This window comes from Epinephelus fuscoguttatus, linkage group LG4 (assembly GCF_011397635.1).
Source record: "Epinephelus fuscoguttatus linkage group LG4, E.fuscoguttatus.final_Chr_v1".
In the NCBI taxonomy this organism is placed as follows: domain Eukaryota; kingdom Metazoa; phylum Chordata; class Actinopteri; order Perciformes; family Serranidae; genus Epinephelus; species Epinephelus fuscoguttatus.
This window is the reverse complement of record NC_064755.1, coordinates 4,448,085-4,473,636: the sequence shown is the minus strand read 5'-3', so window position 1 is coordinate 4,473,636 and position 25,552 is coordinate 4,448,085. Positions and strand designations below refer to the sequence as shown.

Here is a 25,552-nt window from a genome sequence, read left to right as displayed (position 1 = left end):
GCTCCGGTTGGCGTGCTTTGTGTGTGTCGTGCTGCCGTTTCTGTACCCAAACTTGGGACTCATAAGGTAGGCATGGGTGCTGCAATGTTTGTGTACTGTTAAAGCGTATTATGGTGTCACAGCTGCCATGACTCTTCGCTTTACAGCGCCGTTGGCTGTTCCTGTTGTGTGCAGCTTCGGAGGGGACTTTGAAAAGCGTGGTGTCTGCTCTTCCTCACTGCCAGACGGTGACTGGGTTTGAGCTGTGCGTTAAGCTCCCTTCACTCCGGTAAGCTCGCTCTGCTTTTTTTATTTCTACTTCTGCTAGTTCTGTTAACTTTATGTTAACAGGTTGTCCTGCTCTCTGTCCTGCTGTAGCTGAGGCCACAGCTTGTGGCTTCTTCTCCTCCTCTGCGTACTGTGTGGGGCTGCACTCCGTAGCCCGGTGATGTGGGCCATCAGCTGGGCTATCCATGGCCTCCAGCCCCGGTGCGGCCGCTCCATTTTCCACTGCTGTTCTGCTGGTTTTCCACAGACTGATGAAAGCACACTGTAACGCGGCTGTGCATTCATGCGGTTTTGGACCTTCGTGTTGTTATATTTGGAAGTCCATCTCCTGTCCCCATATTTACCAGTGTACGAATCTGTGTGACCTTCTGCTGTTAAGAGTAGTCTACAGGTTTGAGTGTATTCCCTGGGGTGCAATTCCCCAGGTGGCGTTGTCGGTTCATTTCCCTCTCCTCTCCATTTGGCCACACATGCATAACGTTAATGTATGCGTATCCGCTCCCAAATAACACAGTGCATCTATGCCGGCGAATCCACCATGGTGGATGAATGATTCAGTTGAATTTGACTCCCAAGACGATCCTCACCTAGCTGTCAGTTCGATTGAGACTGGCCAATAGGAACGTGGCCCCGCCCATGACATTATTTTCACAGCGAAAGCAAAATCCTGACACGAGAGCAAAGACTTAGGTTTTGAGAGAGAGAAGAAAAATGTTTTGAGAGAAACAGTTTCTTTTTTTTTAGAGAGAGGGTTTTCACACTGTTAGCAAAAATAATATTTGAGAGTAAAAGTATTTTGAGAGTTTTTTTTTTCTCGGAAATCATTTTTTAAATCTCAAATTATTTTTTTATATTCTATGACAAAATACTTTCTCTCAAAACTTTTTTAGTCTCAAATATTATTATTTTTTGCTATCAGTGTGAAAACTTTTTCTCTCAAATATTTTTTTTTGTCTCATATCATTTATTTTCTTGCATGTAATAAAGACACAAATCTAACTCCATATTGAATGACCACATTTTTCAGAAATGTTGCGTAACCAATGTACACTGTGATGGAGAAATGTTAGAAACAAACAAACAAACAAAAAAAATCAGCTGTATGTTCAGGAACAAGGCAAGACAAGATTGGCAGCTTTTTGGTTTGAATGAATCTTTACTGAAAGACAGACGGACATCAACAAGTTAAACAAGGACTCTAAAGGGCTGCTGCTGGCTGAGAAGAAGATTGAATATGAAATGGAAGGTCAGGCAATTGTATAGCATATGTGCAATAGGTGAAAAACAACACATGTATGCACAGTGGGTGAAAGGCTTACTCCAGCCTCCTTGTGCAGTACACACCCACAGTATATTAAGTGCATGACGCACACATAACCAGCATTACAACAACACTGTCACGAGATAGCAGTCAAACAGCTGCGTGGGTGTGACAGCTGAGCTGCAAACATGTCGGTGAAACTGGAAGGCAACATTTTAGTGACTGGGACGAACAGAGGCATTGGTTTGGAGCTGGTCAGACAGCTGGCAGAGACGACGGGGGAGCAGGCTCACATCTATGCCTGCTGCAGAGCACCTGAGGGACCCAGGGCTGAGGTGAGACAGTTGTGCACACACACACACACACACACACACACACACACACACACACACACACACACTACTTACTACTTACTGCACATTCTGTTTGAAGGCTATAATGCTTAATCCGAGTGACATATTCCTTTTATTTAAAGCTGGTGTTTGGGGAAACAAATTTAGGGCTGCAAATATTCCAGTTTCTACAAGTTCTTATGTTTCAGCCACACCTGTGTTACCTGTTTTTGTATGGTCATGGAGAAAATTGTTTTTGCCTTCATAGCCTTCATATAACAAACTAAAAAGCATAATGTTTGTTGTTGTTTTAATACATCTGTTAGGGCAGGGCCAGATGTGAATCTCAGGGATGTCCCCTGTTGAGCAAGTTAAGGGACTAAACTTGTGTGAGTAAAATTGTATCATGGTCTAAGCATATTAAAAGGATGTTTGGGGGCTTACATAACTTACTACTAACTAATATAATCGGACACTTCTTATGAAACCAACAGCAGAATAAACTTGTTTAGACAAGTTTATAAGAGAAGTTTAAGACAAGTTTATAAGTTTACAAGAGTGTCTGCTTCAGAGCAGACAACAGAGAGATGAATAATATTACAATATCAACTCTAAAGTTACTACATACACACATAAGTTGCTGGGCAACACAGTTGTTTGAGCAATTTGTTTGTGAAAACACATTTTATGGCACTTTATGTCAAAGTGAAATTACGGTATTTAATGTCTCATGCATCACTGTATATGTAGTCCCCAAAAAGCAGCCCACAAAGATTCCACTTTCTACAAATTCTAATGAAGTATCTGCATTCTTCAAATCAGAGTGTTATTGTTGTGGTACGACTGTGGAGAAAATAGTTTTAGAACAAATGTTAGCCTTCATATAACAAACTAAAATCATGGTGTTTGTGTACATCTGTTAAGGGTAGGGCCAAATGTCAATCTAAGGGGTGTCTCTGTTGTGCAATGGAAACCCAACCTGATTTGATTAAACAGCTGCAAACTAATGAGTTCACATCCCTCTCAGCCAACCACAAACAGCCACAGCATCAGATAGGGAGTATATATTCAGCATCTGTCATCTTAGAAAAGTCAAAAGAAAAGAAACAGAGTGAGACTGCGAGAGAGAAAGAGAGAGCGCGCGCACGAGAGAAACGCAACATTGATTTACAATTGTGGTGACCTCCTCCCAGGCTACCTTTGCATCATCAGCCCATGGAGGTCTGCTCACAGTTCCGTATATTCAGACACTGCGAGCTTGGACCTCCCGGACCAAAACATCAGTTTCCTCCTTGGAGAAGTTTGGCCGTCTGATGCTGCTGCTCTCTTCTGCCATGGCGAATTGAGTAAACTCTCATTACGCCGTCGCGTGGTGCATTTAAGGGCGAGGAGAGGAGCTCATTTGATTGGTGTGATGTGTGTAAAACCCACTCCACGCCTTCTCTCTTCCCTCTTTCCGGTAGGAGGGACGGAGGTGGGAAAGAGGAGTAGCTGTGCCAGGGCGCACGGTGTGCCAAACTTACAAAATCCGCCTGGCCACACCCAGTTGGCGAAGCGCAGGTGCGCTGCACCCCAGCTGCGCCCGGTCTGTGAAACAAGAGCCCAGTGTGTTAAAATTGTGGTGGACACACAAATTCCTTAGACAATGTCATGCAAGAGGTAGTGTAAAGAGAGAGAGAGAGAAAATCAGTGTTGGGAGGAGACTTTCACCCAGGAGACCATTATTTGTGAAACACTCCACAACTTACCTATAAAAAATTTCCACTCCAACAATTCTGAAGCTGTCTCAAATTATTATACATATTTCCGTAGTATGTGTGTATGTGAACACATACTATATTAAATATGATCAGTCATGTGGTTTGTATTCTGTAAAATCATATGTTTATTGCCTGCAGCTCAACATCGCTGCTTGCATTAGATGAGTATAATTTAAGAAATGTAAAATTTGATGGGTTTTTTTGTGTTTTTACTGTCATGGACCAAATCATTGTAAATGTTGTGTATGGACTACGTACTCTGTCTGTCTCTGTCTATCCATTCTTCCCTTGTTGTCTATCTTCATTATCCATGTCTCCCTCTTTATATCTGCTCCCCTCAGGCCCTGAGAGACCTCACCACTCAATATCCTGGAAAGATCACTATCATCAAATTAGGTAAACACAACACATCCTCATATATATCTCTGTAGATACTTTTATATACACTTACAAGATTCAGATACTACAAAGGTATAATTAAGAGAGAAAAAAATTAGCGATCTCGATTACATAATTTGACTGCACAGATTACTGATTGAATGACAAGTTTCTTCCATGTAATTTCAGTGTAACTTTAGCTGCTGTTACCAAAGGGAACAGATCCTGTGAATTTCTATTTCCACAGACCACTTACTGACATAGTGGAGAGATTGATGCATCAAAAACTTTTCAACATCTGGCTGCAATGCCTCTCAAACAAGGTGGTCCAAACAATCAAATTGCAATCTGTCTTCAGTGCTGCTTTGCTGCGTTTATACTTAGCTTTCCAATGGTGGTTTAACTGCCGTAATTGCCAATTGAGCTAGACAGTATAACCAAATCTAGTTAAATTGAAGCAGGTATCCAGTCTGTGGGTCCTTGTAGTCCAGACAGTATGTTCTACAATGACAGCATGAAGAACTGTGTGTTCAGTTCTCAGCAGCAGGTCTTCTGAATAGCTGATCCTGCGTTTACCCAGCATATCAGTCCATCCACCCTCTGTACACTACAGCCTTTGTAACTGCATGACATAACAACCCAGCACTGAGCCTCATGCAAGTACATTTACCAAACTGTCTTTACTGCTCAAACGTGTTGTAAATCACTTGTTTCATCTTTACGACTTACGACTTTACGTTCCATTCACAATAATGTTACCAAAGAATAAAAGAAGAACCTCACCCCATACAGCAGCTGCAGGAAATCTGTAAACAAGTCCAGCAGTGTCTGCAGTGGCATTATTACCATTTTATAGATCAGTTGCTAATGAACGATGTGTCATCAGAACCGAAGCTGTGCTGTGACGGAAATAAAAGTAAATTGTTCTACATGAAATTAGATGGTAAAAACATCTCTCTTAAGCAAAGCAGGTCATTATATGGCAGGTGGACCGTATGACAGTCACAGAGATATTAGACAAGAGAATATCACAGCCTACACTCGGTGATGTTACACTAGTTCAGGGGTAGGCAACCTGCGGCTCCAGAACCACATGTGGCTCTTTATCCCCTCTACAGTGTCTCCCTATGGGTTTGTCAGAAAAGGAAATAAATAGCTGTTACATTTTTAACATTGCTCTAGGTGATGATTTTATATGATCCGATAAAAATGTGTAGCCTTTACACTAAAAAAAAAAGTTTTAAAATTTCTTTAACCAAAATGTGTGGTATACATCTACAGCCTTGCACCTTATCCTCTAAATTTTGCCATACCTCAATGGTGGTGGTTCATTCTGAGCTTCTCTAGCTAGGCTAAGTATGGATTCCAAATTCAAAAAAGGAATACAGAGAGTTTAAATTTTGTGGACAGATTTGTTTGCTCTCACCACCAAGACTGTAAAATTCAAGTAGCAAATATTCATGAATAGCCCACTGCAGAGGAGCCACCCTGTGGTAAAAGATATTAATGAATGCTCATTTTGAGCCATTAGTAGTGTCAATAGGCTAATTTGGATACCTTCATTATAAGGCTCAAATATGCTTTGTGGCTCCATACTTAAGTCAAAAATGTGAATCTGAGCTTTAGTGCAAGCTCAGGGAATAAGCACACATGATCCAACCAACCTCATTTTGCAATGTTTCCAACCAGAAAAACAAGTGCAACGCTGCAGTACTACAGAGGTCAGGTGGGTGATGGCTGGCTAAAGTATTAGCCATTCATTCTGATGTACAGAGATCACATCCTGTCCCATACCAGTAGTCAGCCAACAGTTTCTCTGTTCAGTTTTCATGCTTGTATATTTTTGCCTGTGGAGTTGCTCTGGCTGCTCTGACGTACAGTATGTTAGTGTCTAGGTTTGCTTAACGCTGTATGTTCTAAAATGGGTTTAAATTATTGTAATGGGATAAGCCTTTATTGATACCCAGAGGGGCACAAGGACAGAAATAAGTACAGATAATAAGAAAGTCCAACATGATTTGAGGTAGGCTACATGAAATAAAAATAAAAAATAGAAATGTACACTGTACAATAGCAATTTGAGTCAAAATAACATGGCAAGAGCTGTAGATATAAATGTCTTCGGTTGATTAATAACTGATTAATGCAAAAACCACTGAGCAGAATAGAGCATGATGTCATCATATAGAGTGAGTACTCACCCCCAGCACTGATTTTTTTCTGTAAAGGAATTCATATTCCTATATCGGACAATGTTCTACTATGCGTGTTTCCATTCCCATTCAGACTCTCCTTAATATATCATTTAACCATGACCACCATTTTTCTTTCTCAAACAAGTCGATTTAGTTGCCTAATCACTACCATCCCTTCACCATAATGTAGTCATTCACCACAGATATTAAAAATATTCTCAGCTGAAAATCACTGGCAGTTTGTCAAATAGCATTAAGGAAAGTACTGACAAATCTGAATCAAATACCAAAATAAAAGATTAATCCAGGCAACATTAGAATACATTACAATACATGACATTACATTTCTTTACTTTACTTTACTTTTACATTTACTTTAATCCAAAGCAATTTACAATAAGTGTATTCAATCACATGGGCACAAACGACACTGACATATCCTTGTTATGTCAACATGTTACCCACAAGTAATAATGCACAATAAGGTACCTCAGAAGAAGATGATATCTCAGCTACAGCTGCATATCTACATAGGAATTGCATCCTCCCTATCACCATGTTGCACCACCATGTTTTTACAGTAGCCCAGAATGGTCAAACCAAACACTGGCTTCAGATGGGGCCATTCACATTTTTCACATCAGCCCATGTAGTTAGCAGCCCTCCCACAACAAGCAGCATTGGAACAAACAGGATTTTTCTAATGTCAGACTGCTTTATTCAGTGTTTTTACCAATTTTCATCACCATGTCCACTTGTTTAAACCTCCAGAATAATGAACACTAAAGGAATTCTAACTCAAGAGTTGGCATGGCACATGGTAGAAGTTTTAGCTGTGTGAAATCTGCAGTATTCACCGTGAAATGCCATTCAATCCTACACACTGTTACTTTAAACTGACATCAGTTATGGTCCCCTGTTTTAAGTAAACCTACAAAACATTTTCATGTTCACATTAAAGATAAGCACATTTTGATACCATTGATATGTAGATCTATTTGTTCCTCTACATCTTGGCGGGTGATGTGTGCCTTTACATTTGAGCATAAACATGTCTTTCTTCAGACATGTCAGATGAGGACAGTATCTCAGCTGCTGTCCAGGCTGTGAGTAAGCAGATCGGGGCTGGTGGGTTGAACCTCCTCATCAACAACGCTGCTGTAACCAAACCGGGCATACCGGGACCGTTATCTGCCACTGGGAAAAAGGACATGATGGAGGTGTACGAAACCAATGTGGTTGGACCATTTCTCATTGCAAAGGTTGGTTTGTCTTTATTTTCTCTGTGTTTAAAGTGCGCGCACACACACACACACACACACACACACACACACACACACACACACACACACACACACACAGGTGCAGTCGGTGCATAGGCAGAAAACGATATCACCATGTTGTGATCATGAAAAGCAGAACCTGCTACATTCCTTGCAATTGCAATGCTCTTGTATCTACATCACTGCTGAGCTGTCACTGTTCACATAGTAACACTATAGTACAGTAGTGTCAAACACAAAACATGCGGGCAGGAATTGGCCCGCCAGAGGATCTCCTCTGGCCCTTCGGATGACTGCATGAAAGACATGACTGTACCTATGATATTCTGGCCCACCAATATTTTCAGCCATCCATATTCAATCTTATAATTTTTATCAGTTGATGCTTGCTGTACTAGTTATTTTTTTAATAATCAAAATGCCACATACTTCCTGAAGTCCACTGGAAAATACAGCTGGTCTCAAGAAATGTAACAGCAACTAATGGCTGGAACTATAAACCAGCACAAAAATGACAATTACCAACATGATGATGTCACAGTGAAGCTAACCTCTGACCTTTTGGATATGTTGGATAATGTTATCACTTCATCATTTTATCCAAATTGTATGAAATATTTGTTATAATTAGCATACAAATTCTTGAGTTAAGGCCAAAAACATGTTTTGTGAGGTCAGAGTGATCTTGACCTTTGAAGTTGCACAACCAAATTCTCTTGCACCCAAGCAGATGTTTGTGCCAAATTTGAAGAAATTCACTCAATGTGTTCTTGAGATATTGCATTCACAAGAATAGGACGGATTGACAACCTGAAAACATAATGCCTCTGGCCGCAGCTGTTGACGGCACAGAGACATAAAAAAACAAAAAACGCAAACAGGAACAGATGGTGGTCAGCTAAGCACATCCAACCAGCTACACCTGAACACTGATTTAATAAAAGGAATGAGAAACTTTACCCAAAATATGAAATAAGTACATGTGTGCATCATGAAAAGGTTGATACATATGGTATGTAAATTCAGATGTAATTACTGTGATACAAGTATTTGTATCAGTTACAGCATGAAATGCATTTATTGTGCGGAAATACACAGCACATCCCCTCTCTCTCTTCAGATGTTCCTTCCACTCCTCAAGAGAGCCGCAGAGATGGACTCACCTGAAAAGGACCAGGGTAATGAAGTGGAAACAGTCTGAATCACTGTAACTTATACACAAACACACAAGCATGTAAAAACATGAGCAATTATTTATATCACGTTTCAAATTACCAGTATTACATTGGAGTTGGTATTATTATTATCCTGTGTCATGATGCAAGTCTCTTTGTCTCTCTCTGTCTCAGATGATAAAATGTCCTGTATAAGGTCGGCCATCATCAACATCTCCACGATTATCTCATCCATAGAGAAAGTGCCAGAAACCTTTTCTAAAGCACAGATGTACCCTTATAGGGCCAGCAAGGTACGACTGAATTACACACAGTTTACACAATTTTATATTTAATATACACCATAGAAAAAGCATGTTCCTTCATTACCATGAACACACGCACTGTGTTCATGATAATGAAGGAACAAAGGAACAGGTCGCCCAGTGCAGCAGTGTGGCTTATTGATGTGGCTTAATACCAATGGAGTTCTATGGCACAAAGAAGATATATTAGGTTGTGATACACACAAAATACTTGTCAGTAGATACATTCACTGTTGTTTTGACTCTACTTTAGTACTGTATGATTTCTTGAGTTATGGCCAAAAACATATTTGGTGAAATCACAGCGACCTTGATCTTTGACCTTCAATCACTAAATAATCAGTTCATCACTAAATCCAAGTGGATGTTTGTGCCAAATTTCAAGAAATTTCCTGAATTTGTTCTTGGGAAAAGAAGAAAGAAATGAATATCACCTGTCAGATCATATAATTTTGATGTAGGGGGAGTTCAGGACAAGGGAGGGACCCAAATGCAGAAAGTGAAGGCAGAAAGGCCTTCTAGAGAAAAAAAGCTCGTATGCACTGCAGGGCTGATGAGGAAAAGTGGAAACATTTGAGCAGGTGGGCAGGAAAGGTCAGGTTAAGCAAAGGGAGAGAGGTTACTGCAGGAAAGAGTGGCTGGATCTGATGGGAAGTCTGAGGGAATATGGTAAAAGGAAGGGAAGTTAGAGTGTGGCTGAAGGGAGGGAATGAAGACTGACACAGACTTTCAATTTCAGGATGTCAAATACCAACGTCAATTTCACATAGAAAGCTGATGACGGATGATGCTTTATTGGTTTTAAGTTGTGTTGACAAGTAACCAAACATCTTAGCTAACGTCATCTTGATGTAGCATACTGACATTTAGTTGTACAGTAAGGAGCATGAAACCTAATGTCTACAAAACTTCATAAGTCATATATAATATTGTTAACCTGATTTTCATTCCAACCAAAATTGAACATCTCCCCGATGCAAAAGTCAAAAGTTTTCTGATGTCATATTATATATAATAACATGACATAATATGACATTATATAATACATTATTTTGTCACCTTGGAATTATAAGTTTCTCCCAGACACTTCTGTCAAAATTGAGTTATTCGTACATTCCTATTATATTCTGTGACAAGTTATTAAACCTCTTTAAAGTTATATGCATTTTTGGAATTTTTATTTAGAAAACAAAAAGGTTCTATCTCTGAAATCAAACTCTAACTTGGTTCTACAAGGTTCTATCTGTGAGCCAATCAGCACTGAGAAAGCACACAAGACAACCAATCAGGTTCCAATTCTTTGTTATGTGTCAGTGCTGATATAAATCAAAGCCCTACCCACCAGCCTCCACTGGTTAGCTAGCCTTGTGCTCTGCACTGTGCACCAGCTATGTCTTAGCTCACAGCTGCTCATTCAGTGATTCCTGCTAGTAATGCTGTCCCAGACCCAACAGTGTTGCTGTAGAAACATCATGGCCTCCCATTGTCTCCCCTCAGGTAGATGTGGTGAGTAAGCAGCTTCATTTTGAGCTGCAAACACCCTTAGCTCTGCTACTACTGTTAACTCTGTTAGCACCGTTGGAAGTGCAGCACAGCTAGTGGTGCTAACATTTAAAAAAAATCCTACAGAGGTTTTCCGGCTCCAAATCAGCTGCTTACTCAGTAAGGCCCCGTTCAGATGTAGCGTCTAAAAGCGTGTGGAAAACGGCAGCTGTGTTGTTTCCATCCTTTTATCCAAGGCGCTTTGGAGGTTGCGCTACTGTTGCGCCTGCCGTTACTAAGCAACTAAAAACCCCTGTCACTCACAGGGGGAGTAAAAAAGTTACAAAGTTTACAAAAAAGTTAAATGGATTTCCAGCAAGCATCAGGAGGTGAGGTGTGTGCATATGTGTGTGTGGAGGAGAGGGAGATGCTGGCAGAGAGATAGTGTGTGTTATTAGATACATAATGTTGTGAAGTCCGTTGGACGGAAAGGAAGAAGCAGGTCCGTGGAGCTGATTGGTTAATTCTTATCACATGACATGCAGTGCGCTTGCTGAATTTGAAAAAGTTGAATTTCTTCCATCTCTGTGCGCTGCAGACGTGCACGAAAAAACAGGTGTGTCGCACCAAATGCGCGCCACTGCGGCATTGCTTTGGGTTGTTAGCACGCTTGACGCGCATCTACATTGAAACTAATGGATTTGTGTGCGCAAAAGACGCCACATCTGAACAGCCCCTAAGGCTACCTGTAGGGATAGCAGGGTGGCCGTGATGTTTCCGCAGCTATGTCATGCCGCCACAGGGTTACCAGTGATAATTGTGAATGATTGCTGCCACTAGCTAGCCCCCTTAGCCTGAATGATGTGCAGCACAGAGCATCCAAGGCTAGCTAACCAGTGGAGACTGGAGGGTGGGCAGTATGTTTCTACATGTTAAAGGAGCTGTCCGTCTGACAGCAGAGCCACCATAGAATGAAATTAAAGGCAATACATTTATGGTACCTCACAAAACATTCTCTATCCACCTCTAAATGGAAACAGCTTTTAAAAGCAGTACCCAAGTCAATGGAGCACCAGACCAAAAGGAGAGGCCACTTGTGTTTTGTGTCATTCGGCTTTTTTTTTCTTCGTAAAAATTAACAAAATTAATTGACATCCCTTGTACAGACACTATGGAGAATACTCTTATACTTTACCTGTCCCACTGTCTGTGCAGTACAGTCCTGGTTAGATGTATTACACTAACAGCTTGCTGTCTAGCTGAAAGAAAACCTAAAACAATGGCTTCTGGAATAATGTGTTTTATAACCAACCATATTCATACCTAAATTGACCTCTACACTGAAAAAAAATCACTGGCATTTACCTAACATGCAATGCTTATTTGAATCAGGAAGACTTGTCCCACAACAGGAAATAAGTGTAAAAATATCATAGAAAGCATTAAATGAAACTGTCTCATACATGTAGACACTCTGTTACAACAAAAAAAATATGTTTTAAAACAAATTATAAATAAACTGTTTGTATTCCTTGAAAAAGATTGTCTTTTTGTGATTTGCAAGATATAACCTTATAAGTCCAGAAAGTGAGTTTGTAGGATTAGAAGATTCTATTTACATTTAACCCCTCCCTTTACAAGACCAGTTCTTGTTATAACCTGAAATATCTTGTTATGTGTTGTATTATTGCAAGAAAGTTTTCATGTTACTACCTGATACTGATCACTTTTTAGTGGTGTGGCAGCAAGATGCTTCCATATATTTGCAAGCAAAGCACCAAAAGTGTTTTTAGGATCAAAATCTTTACTTACATCATTTGCAGTGTTTCCCGCTGTTTTTTTCCCCCACAAAATTAATAATGAGAAGAAAACACATTTTTTTTAATGTAGCACTGAATTAGAGAAACATTAGCTAATACAATAAAAACATTTCAAAACATTTTACAGGAGTCATCTAAAAATAGCAAAGGTCATTAAAACCTGGGGACACTCGTTAGCCTGTTCCAACCAGCCACAACTCTGCCCTGAGCAGAGTGACCATCCGCTACTGACCAATCAACAGACTGCAGTGTTCACAGCTCCACCTTTTGGTACCGCATCTGTGTGCTAGGTACTCCAACAGAAGGGGTACCAAAAATGGTAACGGTTGGGTACGGTTCCATCAGTACCATCCACAACTTTTCACAGTGGAAACAGAAAAAAAGGGTTCCGAACTGAGCTGAACTATACCATACTGCTTGGTGGTAACAGGGCTTTAGATACGCTAAAGGGTGCCCTGTCACTGACACGCAGAGGGTGGGTATTTAAAGTAGCACTCTACTCTGTAATAAACTCTGCTGTCATCATTGTGGGGTATCACTGAATGCTACTGCACTACATACAAATCTGTAATAATACAATAATAAGTATGAGTTGAATTAGATGTGTAGTCATTAACACACAGTATCATCTGCTTTAATTCATATTCATGTGAATGGCTTCAGAAACCTGTATCCATGGGTAAATTTTGCTGAAGATTAGTGTAATATGTATAAACAATGCCTCTGTCCTATCTGTTGTTGGTCTCCAGGCAGCGCTGAACATGCTGACTCGCTGTCAAGCTGAGGACTTCAAGAGTTACAACATACTAGTGACAGCAATCCACCCTGGCTGGGTCCGAACTGAGATGGGAGGAGAGGAGGTGAGGTGATGGAGAGGTTAGATACTGCAGACCCTTTAAATACATGAAGGTAGTTTCAGCAGGTTTGTATCAACTAAAATACATTAGCATAACAGATTCAGTAACGTGAACCTATGGACTAGCCCAACTCTTTACAGAGCAGCTCACTCTGTGAGGAAGGTAACAAAGCACATTAACATATTTAAATACTGTGCTGAAATAGGCTACTATTTTGAGGTACTTGTACTTTGCTTGAGTGTTTCCATTTGTTGTTACTCTCTGCTTCTACTCAGCCACCTTTATTTGGTGCTTGTAGTTACGAGTTACTCTGGAGATTCATCTTTTATAATCAAGACATCTGATACATCTATAAAAAATGATCTAATGTGGTAGATTAATTCAGTTCAATTCAAAAACACTTTATTCGTCCCCGGGGGGCAATTTAAAAGGAGCATGAAGGTAGTTTTACAGGCAGCACATGTCACAGACATTCATTCAAACACAGATAAAACACAAAATTAAAAAAACAACACACAAGTAAAGTGCTTAGTGTAGTACGATTGTAAAGTGCTTAAGTGCTTCAGGGTTCAGAGTCCGGGTTAAACTAATAAGCGTAAATAAAGTTAACTCACCTTCGGTTCTGACTGAGATATCACAGCAACTACTTACTGCAGTGACATTTTGCACAGACAGTCATGGTCCCCAGAGGGAGAAACCTGATGTCTTTGGTGCTCCTCTCACTTTCATCTAGCCCCTGGGTCTTCAACAGGGGGTTGGAGACCCCTAGGGGGTCCTCACAGTTACTGCAGATTCATTGACATGAATCCAATATATTTTGCTTTTTGCAGCAACTTCTCTTTGTGAAAGTGGAGCTTTCTCCCTCACCTGCCTGAAAACAAAATATTCTCATAGAATGTGCTATGAATTTGTGCCCCAATGAATAACGTTACGTCTTCAACATGAAGAGGTCGTACTTTAAAATGATTCAAAGTTCACTGAAACTTCACACGGATCCAAACATGCAACTCCAGGGGAACGTTCTGGGCGAAAATCCGATTTTTTGTGACCCAACCACCACCCCAACCTGCCTCCTTACAAGTGCATGGGACTGCTTCCTTTGGCATTGGTCATGTGATCGCATCAGGAGAACATATGAAAAACACAAATTTGTGAGAACAGCCTGTGCTCAGCAACATCCTCCCCATTGCTTGCTCCACGCCTGCCGCAGGCCTTGCTGGTGCCTGCGCAGTGCTGCTGGGCAAAAGAAGAGAGGGGTAGAGACTTAGCAAAGGAGCTGTGATTGTGATTATTCTGCGCAGCATGCATGGGAATTAAATATAATCTGCTTGAATACATTTAACCTGATGGTAAATTTGTTGCTATATTGTTTCCCATTACAAATCCAGTGTTCATTGTTGTTTTACCACTGATTGGCTGAAGGAGTCTGTCAAGACAAGTTCTCCTGTTACAGAGAGCTTAACAGAATGCTGACCTCACATTATCAGGATGGGGAGTTATCAGGAGAATTAGGCACTTTAATGACACTGCTCGCCTCACCATGTACTAATGTTCCACAAAAACAACTTCCCCCAACACTATTTTGTTGCTGCATTCTGGGCTTAGCAGTACTCAACATGCTTGTGATTGGTTTAAAGAAATACAAACAAGCCAGAGCGTTTATTCCCAGGCAGCAGAATGACGATATGTGCTTCCAGACCCTAGCACCAACACAGTGCTGTGGAGAAACATCTGCCTATGGGAGATAAATCATCAATAAACTGTTCATGCCGCATTATCAGCTAAAGATTTTTATAACAGCATCAGTGCAATAAACACATCTAGAGGCATATTACTGTCTTCCAAGCTCTGGTTACTGTGTTTTTTTTAGAAACAAACGAACAAAAAAGATTGACGCACTATAACTCAACCTATAATCGTGTATACTGGAATCAATGAAATCTCCTTGCACAGCCACAGGTAGTCAGGTGCTGGTATGCAGGAGGAACGTGTGTAATCAGCTTGACAAACAAATCCTCCGCACACTGACATAGACTTTACTAGCTATAATTTATTTGAGGGAACAACGCGTTTCGCGTTCAGCGTCATCAGGTTCACCTCAGGTCTGACCTGAGCATTCACAGGTGTGTTTAAATGCTTGCTGGTCACATGACCAATTTCATTTTTTCTCCAAGCAAGACTCAAACAGAAAACACATCAGAGTATACAGAAACAATACAATTACATCAATCATGAAGTTGAAAAATATGTATCAACCATGGTATAAAGTTAAAAACTTCAAAATTTCAATGCATGAATATTATAGCAAAATCTACCTACATATGAGCAAACAATAATACACAAAGAGAGGAAATAAAGTAGAAATACTACAAAGTACTTTATCCCAGCTTGAGACCACAGCCAGTACCTATATACAGAAATACCATTACCTTTATGCAGAATAATATACATCCTACAAATCTATCCCTTACTCACTGCTATGCAGGTGATAGTGCAGGCTCTATAATCGTGTATATTTACCGTGATAAGCTTTGGTATTGCCTGTTGGAGCCCTTTGGTAGTTAGTTCCACAGGCTGCCCCACTGTGATGCCCCTGTTTTCACCTGATTCTCAAGTAAAGGTGAGGAAATGAATAATGTAGCTATGCTTGTTTGCTTTGTCTCCCCAGGCTCCTATGACTGCCAAGGAAAGCGCAGAAAGCCTGGTCAGTCTGATGTCATCACTCAGCAACAAAGACGGTGGGATGCTTCTGGACTGGGAGGGTGTCAGAATCCCCTGGTAGCAGTCACCCTGTCACTCACACCAGGCCTACCACTCATCTTTATTGTATATACATAACAGAGACAGTATACCTGGTGATGCATCTTTGTACAGTCTCTATTATCCATATTTTTAAAACTCTAAACACAATCAGGGACAACATTGTATAAAATTGTATAAATTGCTTCATTTTTCTTTACATACAAAACTTATTAAAATATACCAAATAGAGATCTTTACGGTCTTCTTGACAAATGCTTGCACACAGCATGCCAGAAATCAAAACTTATCTTCAAAATCTTGATTATAGTGTAACTCTGTTCTGACTCTATGGGCCTCAAGAACAGCGCCCAGATTCATTTACCTACACTCAACAGTAATATTACCTGTCCCTGACCCTTGACTTGGTGACTGTCTACTTTTGTGAAGGAATAAAAACTCAAACTGTGTGTGTTCTCACTTGTGATGCACCTTTAAACCCCTCTCAAACCAAAATTAAGCCTAGAGAGTGCTAAAAAATATTATGGCTGCCAGTTTACTATATAAGCAAATCCCACAAACCAGTTTACCAGTTGAGGGTTTCACACCTTTCCCCGCTGAACTTCATTGAACACTAGTAAAAATGTCACAAATGTGTGTTAAAGACACTCAAACACTTCGTCAGCCTTCGATTTAACTTCATAAAAAGATTTAACATTGTAAAAATACATTGATGTAGAAATTTCATGTTGCTAATACAACATGTTGCTGAATTGAATTGTGGTTGCTGGTTCATCCAGACAGACTCTGAATGAATCAAGACATGTTTCATAGAAGGGTCACACCAAAGTCCTTCAGCCTACACAAGTGAATCCACATTGACATCAAATTCAATCACCTGTGAAATGTTCTGATGTGGAAACAGTGAAATCTCCTTTACATCTGAAATGTCAGACCGTCACTTCTTTAATTATTACTGCTCACTAGAGGCCACTTGTGGAGATTACTCTGGATAACACTGTAATCACTAAACTTCACCATCACACTGTACGCTCCCTCTATTTGGGAGATAAAGTGTTAGCAAGTTTTTCATTAAATTAACAGTGACAACAGCCTTTGCACACACTAACCTTGTGCTAAAATATTCCTAACTTAACTATAATACTACAGAAGTGTATTGCTGTCACGCAAGAAAAAAATTAGCCCTTTCAGAAGAAGAAGAAGACTTTATTGTCATTGTGCATTGCACAACGAAATTACGTGTAGTACCCTCGGCAAGATAACAACACAATAAAAAGGACAGACAGTATATAAATATAAATATAAAAAGACGTCAGTAAGGTATAAAAACAAAGTGCGTGAGAGATATAGCAGCAGTATAAAAACTTCGATAAAAGAGGCAGCAGGCAGTGTAAAAACAGCAGCAAGGTGAGGTAAAGTGCAACGGTGCAGTTCAAAGTGCAAAGGTCAGTTCCTCAGTTTGGGGCTGGTGTGTATGTGAGTGCAGGGGGTTGATGGAGGCCACAGCCCTGGGGAAAAAGCTGTTCCTCAGTCTATTTGTCCTTGTTTTGAGGGCCCTGTACCTCCGTCCTGAGGGCAGGGGAGAGTACAGTCTGTGACCCGGGTGGGTGGGATCTGTGGCGATGCTGCTGGCCTGCCTCTGGAGGCGGCCAGTGTACACAGAGTCCAGGTCTGGGAGAGGACTTCCCACAATCCTCTGGGCTGTTCTTACCACCCGGGCCAAGTCCCTTCTGTCTTGTGCCGTGCAGATGCTGTACCAAATGGTCATGCCAAGACAGAGGATGCTCTCGATGGTGCTTCTGTAAAAGTTTGTCATTAGCCTGGAGGGGAGTCCGGCCTTCCTGAGCTTCCTCAGAAAGAAGAGTCTTTGCTGAGCCTTCTTTACTAAGTGCGTGGTGTTCAGAGCCCAGGTGAGGTCAGCTGTGATGTGGATTCCCAGGAACTTGATGTTGTCTACACACTCCACTACGAACTGAAGGACTTTGGTGTGACCCTTGTGTGCTGTTCTTCTGGTCGTCCTGTAGTCTACAATGACCTTTTGTCTTGGCGGTGTTCAGGACCAGGTTGTTGTCTGAGCACCACCGAGCCAGGTGGTGGATCTCCTCTCTGTGGTGAGTCTCATTATTGTCTGATATGAGGCCCACTACAGTGGTGTCGTCGGCGAATTTGACAAAGGTGTTGGAGGCATGGATGGGGGTGCAGTCGTGTGTGAAGATGGTGAAAAGGGCCGGGCTGAGCACACAGCCCTGCGGCGCACCTGTGTTAAGGATGAGTGTGGATGATGTATGAGCTCCTATTCTCACCGCTTGCAGCCTGTTGGTGAGAAAGTCACTGATCCATGAACACAGTGGGGTGGGCAGGCCCAGATTGCGAAGTTTGAATACCAGTTTATGGGGGATGAGTGTATTGAAGGCGGAACTGAAATCAATAAATAGCATCCTAACATATGTGTTTGGCTGCTCCAGGTGAAAGATGGCTGTGTGGAGTGCTATGGAGACTGCGTCCTCTGTGGATCGGTTCCTCCTGTAGGCAAACTGGTGGCTGTCCAGGTCAGGGGGGAGACTGTCCTTGATGTGTTTCAGGATGAGCCTCTCAAAGCATTTCATCACAATGGGGGTCAATGTGACTGGGCGGTAATTATTGAGGCAGGTGACAGCTGACTTCTTAGGCACAGGTACAATGGTGGATGATTTGAGGCAGGTGGGGACTGTGGCTAGCTGCAGGGAGAGATTGAAAATGTCCAAAAATACACCTGCTAGTTGGTCTGCACATGACTTCAATGTGCGGCCTGACACCCTGTCTGGGCCAGCAGCCTTGGTGATGTTGATCTTCCTCAGTGTGGATTTCACCTGATGACACTGTAGAATGAGAGTCTGCTGCTGCTGCCCCTCCTCAGTCTGGGCGGGTTGGACCATCACTCTGCTGCCTTGTGTGTCAAAGCGTGCAAAGAACTGGTTTAAGGTGTCAGGGAGTGTTCTGTCATGGCTGATATGCACATTGCTGCACTTGTAGTCCGTCATGGTCTTGATGCCTTGCCACATGCTCCGGAGGTTGTTGTTGTCAAAGTGTCCCTCGATGCGCTGCTTGTACCTGTGTTTAGCCTCTCTTATGCCCTTCCTCAGGTCTCTCCGGGCCTTGCTATAAGCCAGCGTGTCCCCTGACCTGTAGGCAGCATCTCTGGCTTTGAGCAACATACGCACTGTACTGTCCAGCCATGGTTTCTGGTTTGGAAACGCTTTGAAGGTTTTGGTTGATAAGACAGTATCTGTGCAGAAGTGTACATAGGCCAGGACAGCTAATGTATATTCCTCTAGATCTGCACCCTCCTTGAAAACTTCCCAGTCAGTGTGCTCGAAGCAGTCCTGAAGCATTGAGGTGGCTTCCTCGCTCCAAACTTGCACAGTTTTGACAGTTGGTCTTGCCCTGCAGATGAGAGGTTTGTAGGCTGGGGTCATTTCCAAAGAGATGTGATCAGACATGCCAAGGTGTGAGGATGCTGCAGCCTTATATGCCCCTGGGATATTAGTGTAGACCTGGTCCAGTATATTATTGCCTCTGGTCGGAAAATTGATGTTCTTGTAAAATTTGGGCAGCACTGCTTTCAGTTCAAAATGATTAAAATCTCCTGCCACGATCATAACTGTCTCTGGCTGTGCGTTCAACTGGTTGTTTATAGTTGTGTGCAACTCCTCTAATGCTAACTTAGCATTTGCCTGTGGTGGTATGTAAACAGCTGTGATCAGGATGGCAGAAAATTCCCTTGGCATGTGAAAAGGTCTACACTTCACCACCAGATACTCTAAATCTGGGGAGCAGTGCATCCCAATAATGTTTGTTGCAGTGCACCAGTTGTTATGAACATATATACACACTCCACCGCCTTTCCTCTTACCGGAGGCTGCAGTCCTGTCTGCTCGGTGCCACGGAGCGGCCCGCTAGCTCTATAGCTGCATCGGGAACGTTGTTATCCAGCCAAGTCTCAGTAATTATCATCACGCAGCTTTCCATGTGGCGTGACATAATCCTCAGCCGAATCTCGTCCATCATCCATTCAGGTAATAACGTGGAAAGTTTGTTGTTATAACAAGATTTTTTTTTCATATTTCAACAACATATTTTACTTTTATATCAATGCACTATTTATCTTGTTATAATATTCAATCATTTACTTTTACTTATATTGTTTGAACATGAAACATTTTATGCTATAAGGCAAAAAAAAGAAAAAAGAAATTTAATCTCAGTGGCACTGAACGGGTCATTTCTAAGGTCTATCCTACTGTGATATGCACACTGCCCACATTTATGTTGAAAGAATTCTTTGTCGCTGTCCATACTGTCTGTGAACTGACCACCGCCTGATGTGACTACATTGTAAGAGATGTGCAAAAATGCATTCTAAAGTTCAGCTGAAGTGAATGTGGAGCTTCATCAGACGCAGTTGGACAATTCAAGTAGTTATTTTATTTCTAGCAGTTGTAAGTAGGTGTACTGCTGATGTTGTTCTCTGATAAAAACATGTGTGGACTTCCAGGATGTATCCCTCACAAAGAGAAAAATTAATCCTACAACGTCTGTGACTTTGGAAGATACCCTCCTGTTTTGTCTAACTCAGACTGCTGAGTCAGGGCTGTGCTTCTTTTCACCATCAATCATAGTGGAGTCTTTACAGAGAACTTGCTCATAGACAGGAGGAATGATTACAGCCAAAGGTAACTCTCAACACAGTAACACACATATGGCCATGTAAGTATTAAGATGGACCTGTGTGTTAATGACAAAAAGAGTGAAAAAATTTGAATTTCCCCTCAGGGGGATTAATAAAGTATATAAAATAAAATAAAAATAAAATGAATACTTCACCCAAAATAACTATTTGTAAATGAGTTAGTCATGCTGTATTAGTCTGAATTCATCAAGAAAACTGTTTTTCTTGCATGCCTCCACAGAAAACATGTACATATTGATTGATCGGGGACCACGTCACAGAAAACTATATCAAAACATCCATTTACAAACTCTCACATAATTCATGCAGTGTAATCCAAATCACATTTGCTCAGTACTTCCCAAACATGTGCGTTTTCACAAAAAAAAACTTACTTTTTAAAACTGAACTGAAAGTGAAACTTATCTTTGCTCTCTTTAGACAAAACAGGAGGGTATCTTCCAAAAATGTTAATGTCAAAATGTGACTTCAGGTGTTTTTCCTCATGTATTTTTGCCAGCCAAGGTTAGAGACAACATTTAGCTAAAAAGCTTTTTTATAAAACAATTAGTTCTGACCGAGCAATCCGATTGGACAAAAGGTATTCCATGAGTATTTATATACAGTATAACAGCACTGGAACTTTTAACTATGCATGTATCACTCGGCTTTATAGGTGTTCTCTGGTAATTATGTTAATTGTTAATCAGACAACATTAAGGGTCATCGTAACAAACTTTGCACCACAAAATGAAACATTACCCCAGATAACATCTGAGTTAAATAATGAATGGTCAGAAAAGGACGAAGGGATGGAGAGAAGTCTGAATACTTCCCTGTAGATCTATGATCATATGTCATCAGACGATAACCCAACATGCTGAATAAACTATTAACTCATCAGCATCATACATATTCCAACAAACTGACTGTCAACAGGCTTATTTCACAGGTCGCAAAATAAATGGAGACACAGATGTAGCTGTAGGATGAACCAATGGCATGAAGGTGCAGAGCATGATGGAGGAATGGAAAGCATGAGACAAACAGAAACCAGAGCTCTGGTTTTTACTGGAGTCCATACACAGAGTGCAAAAAGTCCCACATCTCTCACCAAACATGCAGCAGACTGCTGGGTAACAAAGGAGTTGCACAGGTGCAGCTGATTCCAGTCATTGAACCTGTCCCCCTCCTTCACACACTCTACACTGATCTCTCACCTGGTTTTTCTACCCTGAGCCTCCTCCCACACCAGTGAAATCACTGAGCACGTTTACATGCGCACAATAATCAGATAACTGGGAATAATCAGGTAGTGGTAATAATCTGATTTGACGCGTTTACATGTACTTCAACAATGTGATAATCAGAAAAACCTGGTTTACATGATTCAGCCCTTCAGTTGGATTTCTCCCCAAGCGCATGACATAAAACTCAAAGGTCCTGTTACTCATATCCTTGAAAAACCTTGAATAGTAGTCATATATTTGCAAAATAAAGCACTCATCATGCTGACAGCTTATATTCTTACAGTACTGTTTGTTTTATCATTAACAAATACATGTGAGAGCATTCTAATGTGTAGTTTATCAATGTGGAGCCAATTTTACATACTTTGGGTAGATTCGTAGTAAAAGTACTGCAAAGTGCAATATACAAGTGTATTGTATATAAACTTGTCACACAAAGTGCATAACCTATAAGTAAGATAAAATAAAAGTGACAATTTAAACACTGAGAATATAAAAATATATTATTTTATGTAAAATCTGAAAGGAAACACAAGCTGTCAGATTAACGTAGTGGAGTAGAAAGTACAATATTTCCCTCTAAAATGTAGTGGAGTGGGAGTATAAAATAGCAAAACACAAAAGAAACCAGATTACAGGGTATAGATGTACCGAATAATCTGACTATTGGGGAAAAAGCTAGATGTGTTTATCTGATTTCTCATAATCAGATAATGGCTTTTATCTGATAAAGCCTATCGGATTATGCTGTTTACATGACCACTTGAATAATCAGGTAACTCCAGAAATCAGATAATGATTGGTTTATTAGTGTGCATGTAAACGTGCTCACTGACACTCCCACATTAACTTTAAAACATATGTTTACAATTTAACATTATTTATACTTAACATACACAATGCAAATGACTAAAGCACTAGTACAGATTAATGAAAATACCTGATAAACTGAAGAAATACCAAACATAATCCAAATTTAGCAAAATATTCCCTCTACCCCTCCCCCTCTCTCTTCCCTGATCCTTCAACTCAGCCTAACAAGGTAATTGACAGCTGCTGGAGCACTGGTACTCAGTGAAAAATGTCGATCTAGTTTACACAAAGTAGCAAGCTAGTGTGCAGGAGTGTTTGTGTTGCTTTGCAACAGCTCAGTCCTAGTCCAGTTGCCAAACTATTTGTGTTGGCGGAGCTAAATGAATCACTAAATAGACAAATCATACGCTGTTGCTACTTTTTACTGTCAATAAATGGTGCTTATTGAACTGTTGTATAAAAGCAATATCATACTCGAGGTCATGTTGATATACAGTAGCTACAACAGCACTTGTCCTTGTGTAATATTTCTTAAACAGCGTTTTTTCAGATTACTGAAAAGCCTTTACAAAGCCTTTTCAATCTTTACAAAGAAGAGTCGGCTCTACAAAATTCCTGGGGATCCTCATCGATGAATCTCTTAATTTTAAATGTCACATTGAAGATCTCACAAAAAACTGTTTAAATATGCTGCTTTGTTTTTAAGTTGAGACATTTTCTACCACTTTCTGCACTTCCCACCCTATATAAAACCTTGTTTGAGCCTCATTTACAATATTGCAACATCATATGGTGTAACACATTTCCAACTTACTTACAAAAGCTAGAGATACTCCAAAAAAAAGTCATATGTGCCTTATCATGGTCTGAGTTTAATGCTCCCACAAGAATACTTTTCCACTGCCACAATCTTCTGAGGCTTGCGGAGTACAATTACCTCCAGAATGCTTGTGTAATGTACCAAATTGTCCACAAACTAAACCATAAACTATGTGACCTCATTCCAATCTTCCATCCTATGCACACATATACCACCAGGAACAAAAACAAAATCACTGGAAAATAACGAAGGTTAAAATGTACCAACTTTAGTATTGTGTGCAGAGGACCACAGATTTGGAATGAGCTTGATGAGAAGTTAAAATGTCACAATCCATATCCATCTTAAAGGAAAAACTAAAAATGCAACTCCTATCAGTGTATATTTAATTCACTGATTATATTAAGAATCTTACATATGAATGTCACTTGTACATTATCTATTTCTCTTGACTAACGTTGTATAAATTTGTTATTGTACAATGATTGTACCGACTGATCTAATGTAACCAGAACACTGGGACTGTCTATTGTGTGTCTATTTTATGTCTGTTTGTATGTTGTTGTATCCTAAGGATATCTGGCCAATATCCTGTCTGTTAGTTGTGGGCCCCCAGGCACCCTATTATAAGCTTTAAATAGCTTCCTTGGGGTGACTCTTTCACACATCAAATTACTGTAATGTCTGTATGCAGCATGTACTGTATTTCATATTATGATGTGTGTGAAATAATAAAAATGAATAATAAAAACCTTGTTTTTACATTAATTATCTTTATACAGGAAGAAAACAGCAGGCTCCTGGGTGAAAGTCATTTGGTGGATCCATCCACCTCCCACACCTCCTTGGACAGAAGATTCAGAGTTGTTGTGTATATGTTTTGGGCACAACAAAGGCCTTAACTCCATCCAAACACTGTAAGCCCAACCTAATATCAAATTATTCTTTTCAATCACTAGCACATTTTCTATCCAAGAGGAACATACAGTCAATCATAGCACAACCACTTTCAAAGTACTAACAGCTGATGGCATTAAAAAAAGCTGCATTACTTTTTCCACCTGCATACAATAGACATTCTATTTTTTGTGTGTTTGTTTGTTCCTTTTACTGAAAAGCTCTCTTGATATTTGGTTGAGTGTTGAATGTAAACATTTTTGGCAACATAAAAGTAAATGAGTCATTATGTTCTTATAGAATGTACAGTGGAGACAAACAGGATGTGACAGACTAGTTGCAGCAAAAGCTTTATTAGCAACATGAAATTACTGCCAGTGCCAGGCCTTTGGTTCTGAATGTGTAAATGAAATACACAAATACAGTAAAAAAGACACGGAAGGGAAAACACAAAAATGTACAGTGCTGTTCTAATCTATATGTTTTCTGCGTTCCTCTGTATCCATACTGGACAAAATCGATCAAAAAACGGTTTAACATTACTGTATACTGTAAGTCCATGCAATTAAAAGAACTTCAAAACATGGGTGTGTCTCTGATTGACATTTGAATCAGCAGTAGTTGGTGGATTTACTGCAACACAACTTAAATCAGCTGTTCCTCAATGTTTCAAAGATCTGGTCAATCAAAAAAGCTTTTCAGCTCTTTCAGTTTAGCTTTCAAGCTGCTGTTGTTGCAAACATAGAGGCTTCATACTATATTTAAGATTTTGAACATTAGATTTTCATTTCTGGCTTGCTGTGTGCAAACATTTGTAAATGAAACAGTTACTTTCTTACTGTCTTTGTTATTTATATGCAATAACAATGGGTGTGGTAGGCCTGGTGTGGGTGACAGAGTGACTGCTACCAGGGCATTCTGACACCCTGCCAGTTCAGGATATATATATGTATATATATATATATATATATATATATCTCATTGTGTTGATGGACAAACAACAGAAGGAAGCAGTGGTGATAGATGTAACAGCTAAGATACTGTGTAGAACCCTCAAACTCCCATGTATATATCTATATATCTATATCTATACATATATATATATATATATATATATATATATATATATATATATATATATATATATGTTTTTTATATGTAATTTCATTTTTAAAAAGAAAAAAAATGT

At 40.2% G+C, this 25,552-nt stretch overlaps 1 protein-coding gene across 2 annotated transcripts; it reads left to right on the top strand.

Annotated features, from left to right (window-relative positions):
* Positions 1-1,645: 1,645 nt before the first annotated feature.
* Positions 1,646-24,928, top strand: LOC125887560 (C-factor-like). Of its 2 annotated transcripts, XM_049574505.1 has the most exons (8): positions 1,646-1,863; positions 3,962-4,016; positions 7,259-7,455; positions 8,597-8,654; positions 8,826-8,944; positions 13,008-13,118; positions 15,784-15,893; positions 24,249-24,928. In XM_049574505.1, exons 1-8 carry the CDS (start codon positions 1,717-1,719, stop codon positions 24,385-24,387), a joined length of 936 nt encoding a protein of 311 aa, XP_049430462.1. In that variant the 5' UTR covers positions 1,646-1,716; the 3' UTR covers positions 24,388-24,928. The 2 variants fall into 2 exon arrangements, with proteins under 2 accessions (XP_049430462.1, XP_049430464.1); XM_049574507.1 differs by lacking the exon at positions 24,249-24,928 and having other exon boundaries at positions 1,648-1,863; positions 15,784-16,324.
* Positions 24,929-25,552: the final 624 nt, after the last annotated feature.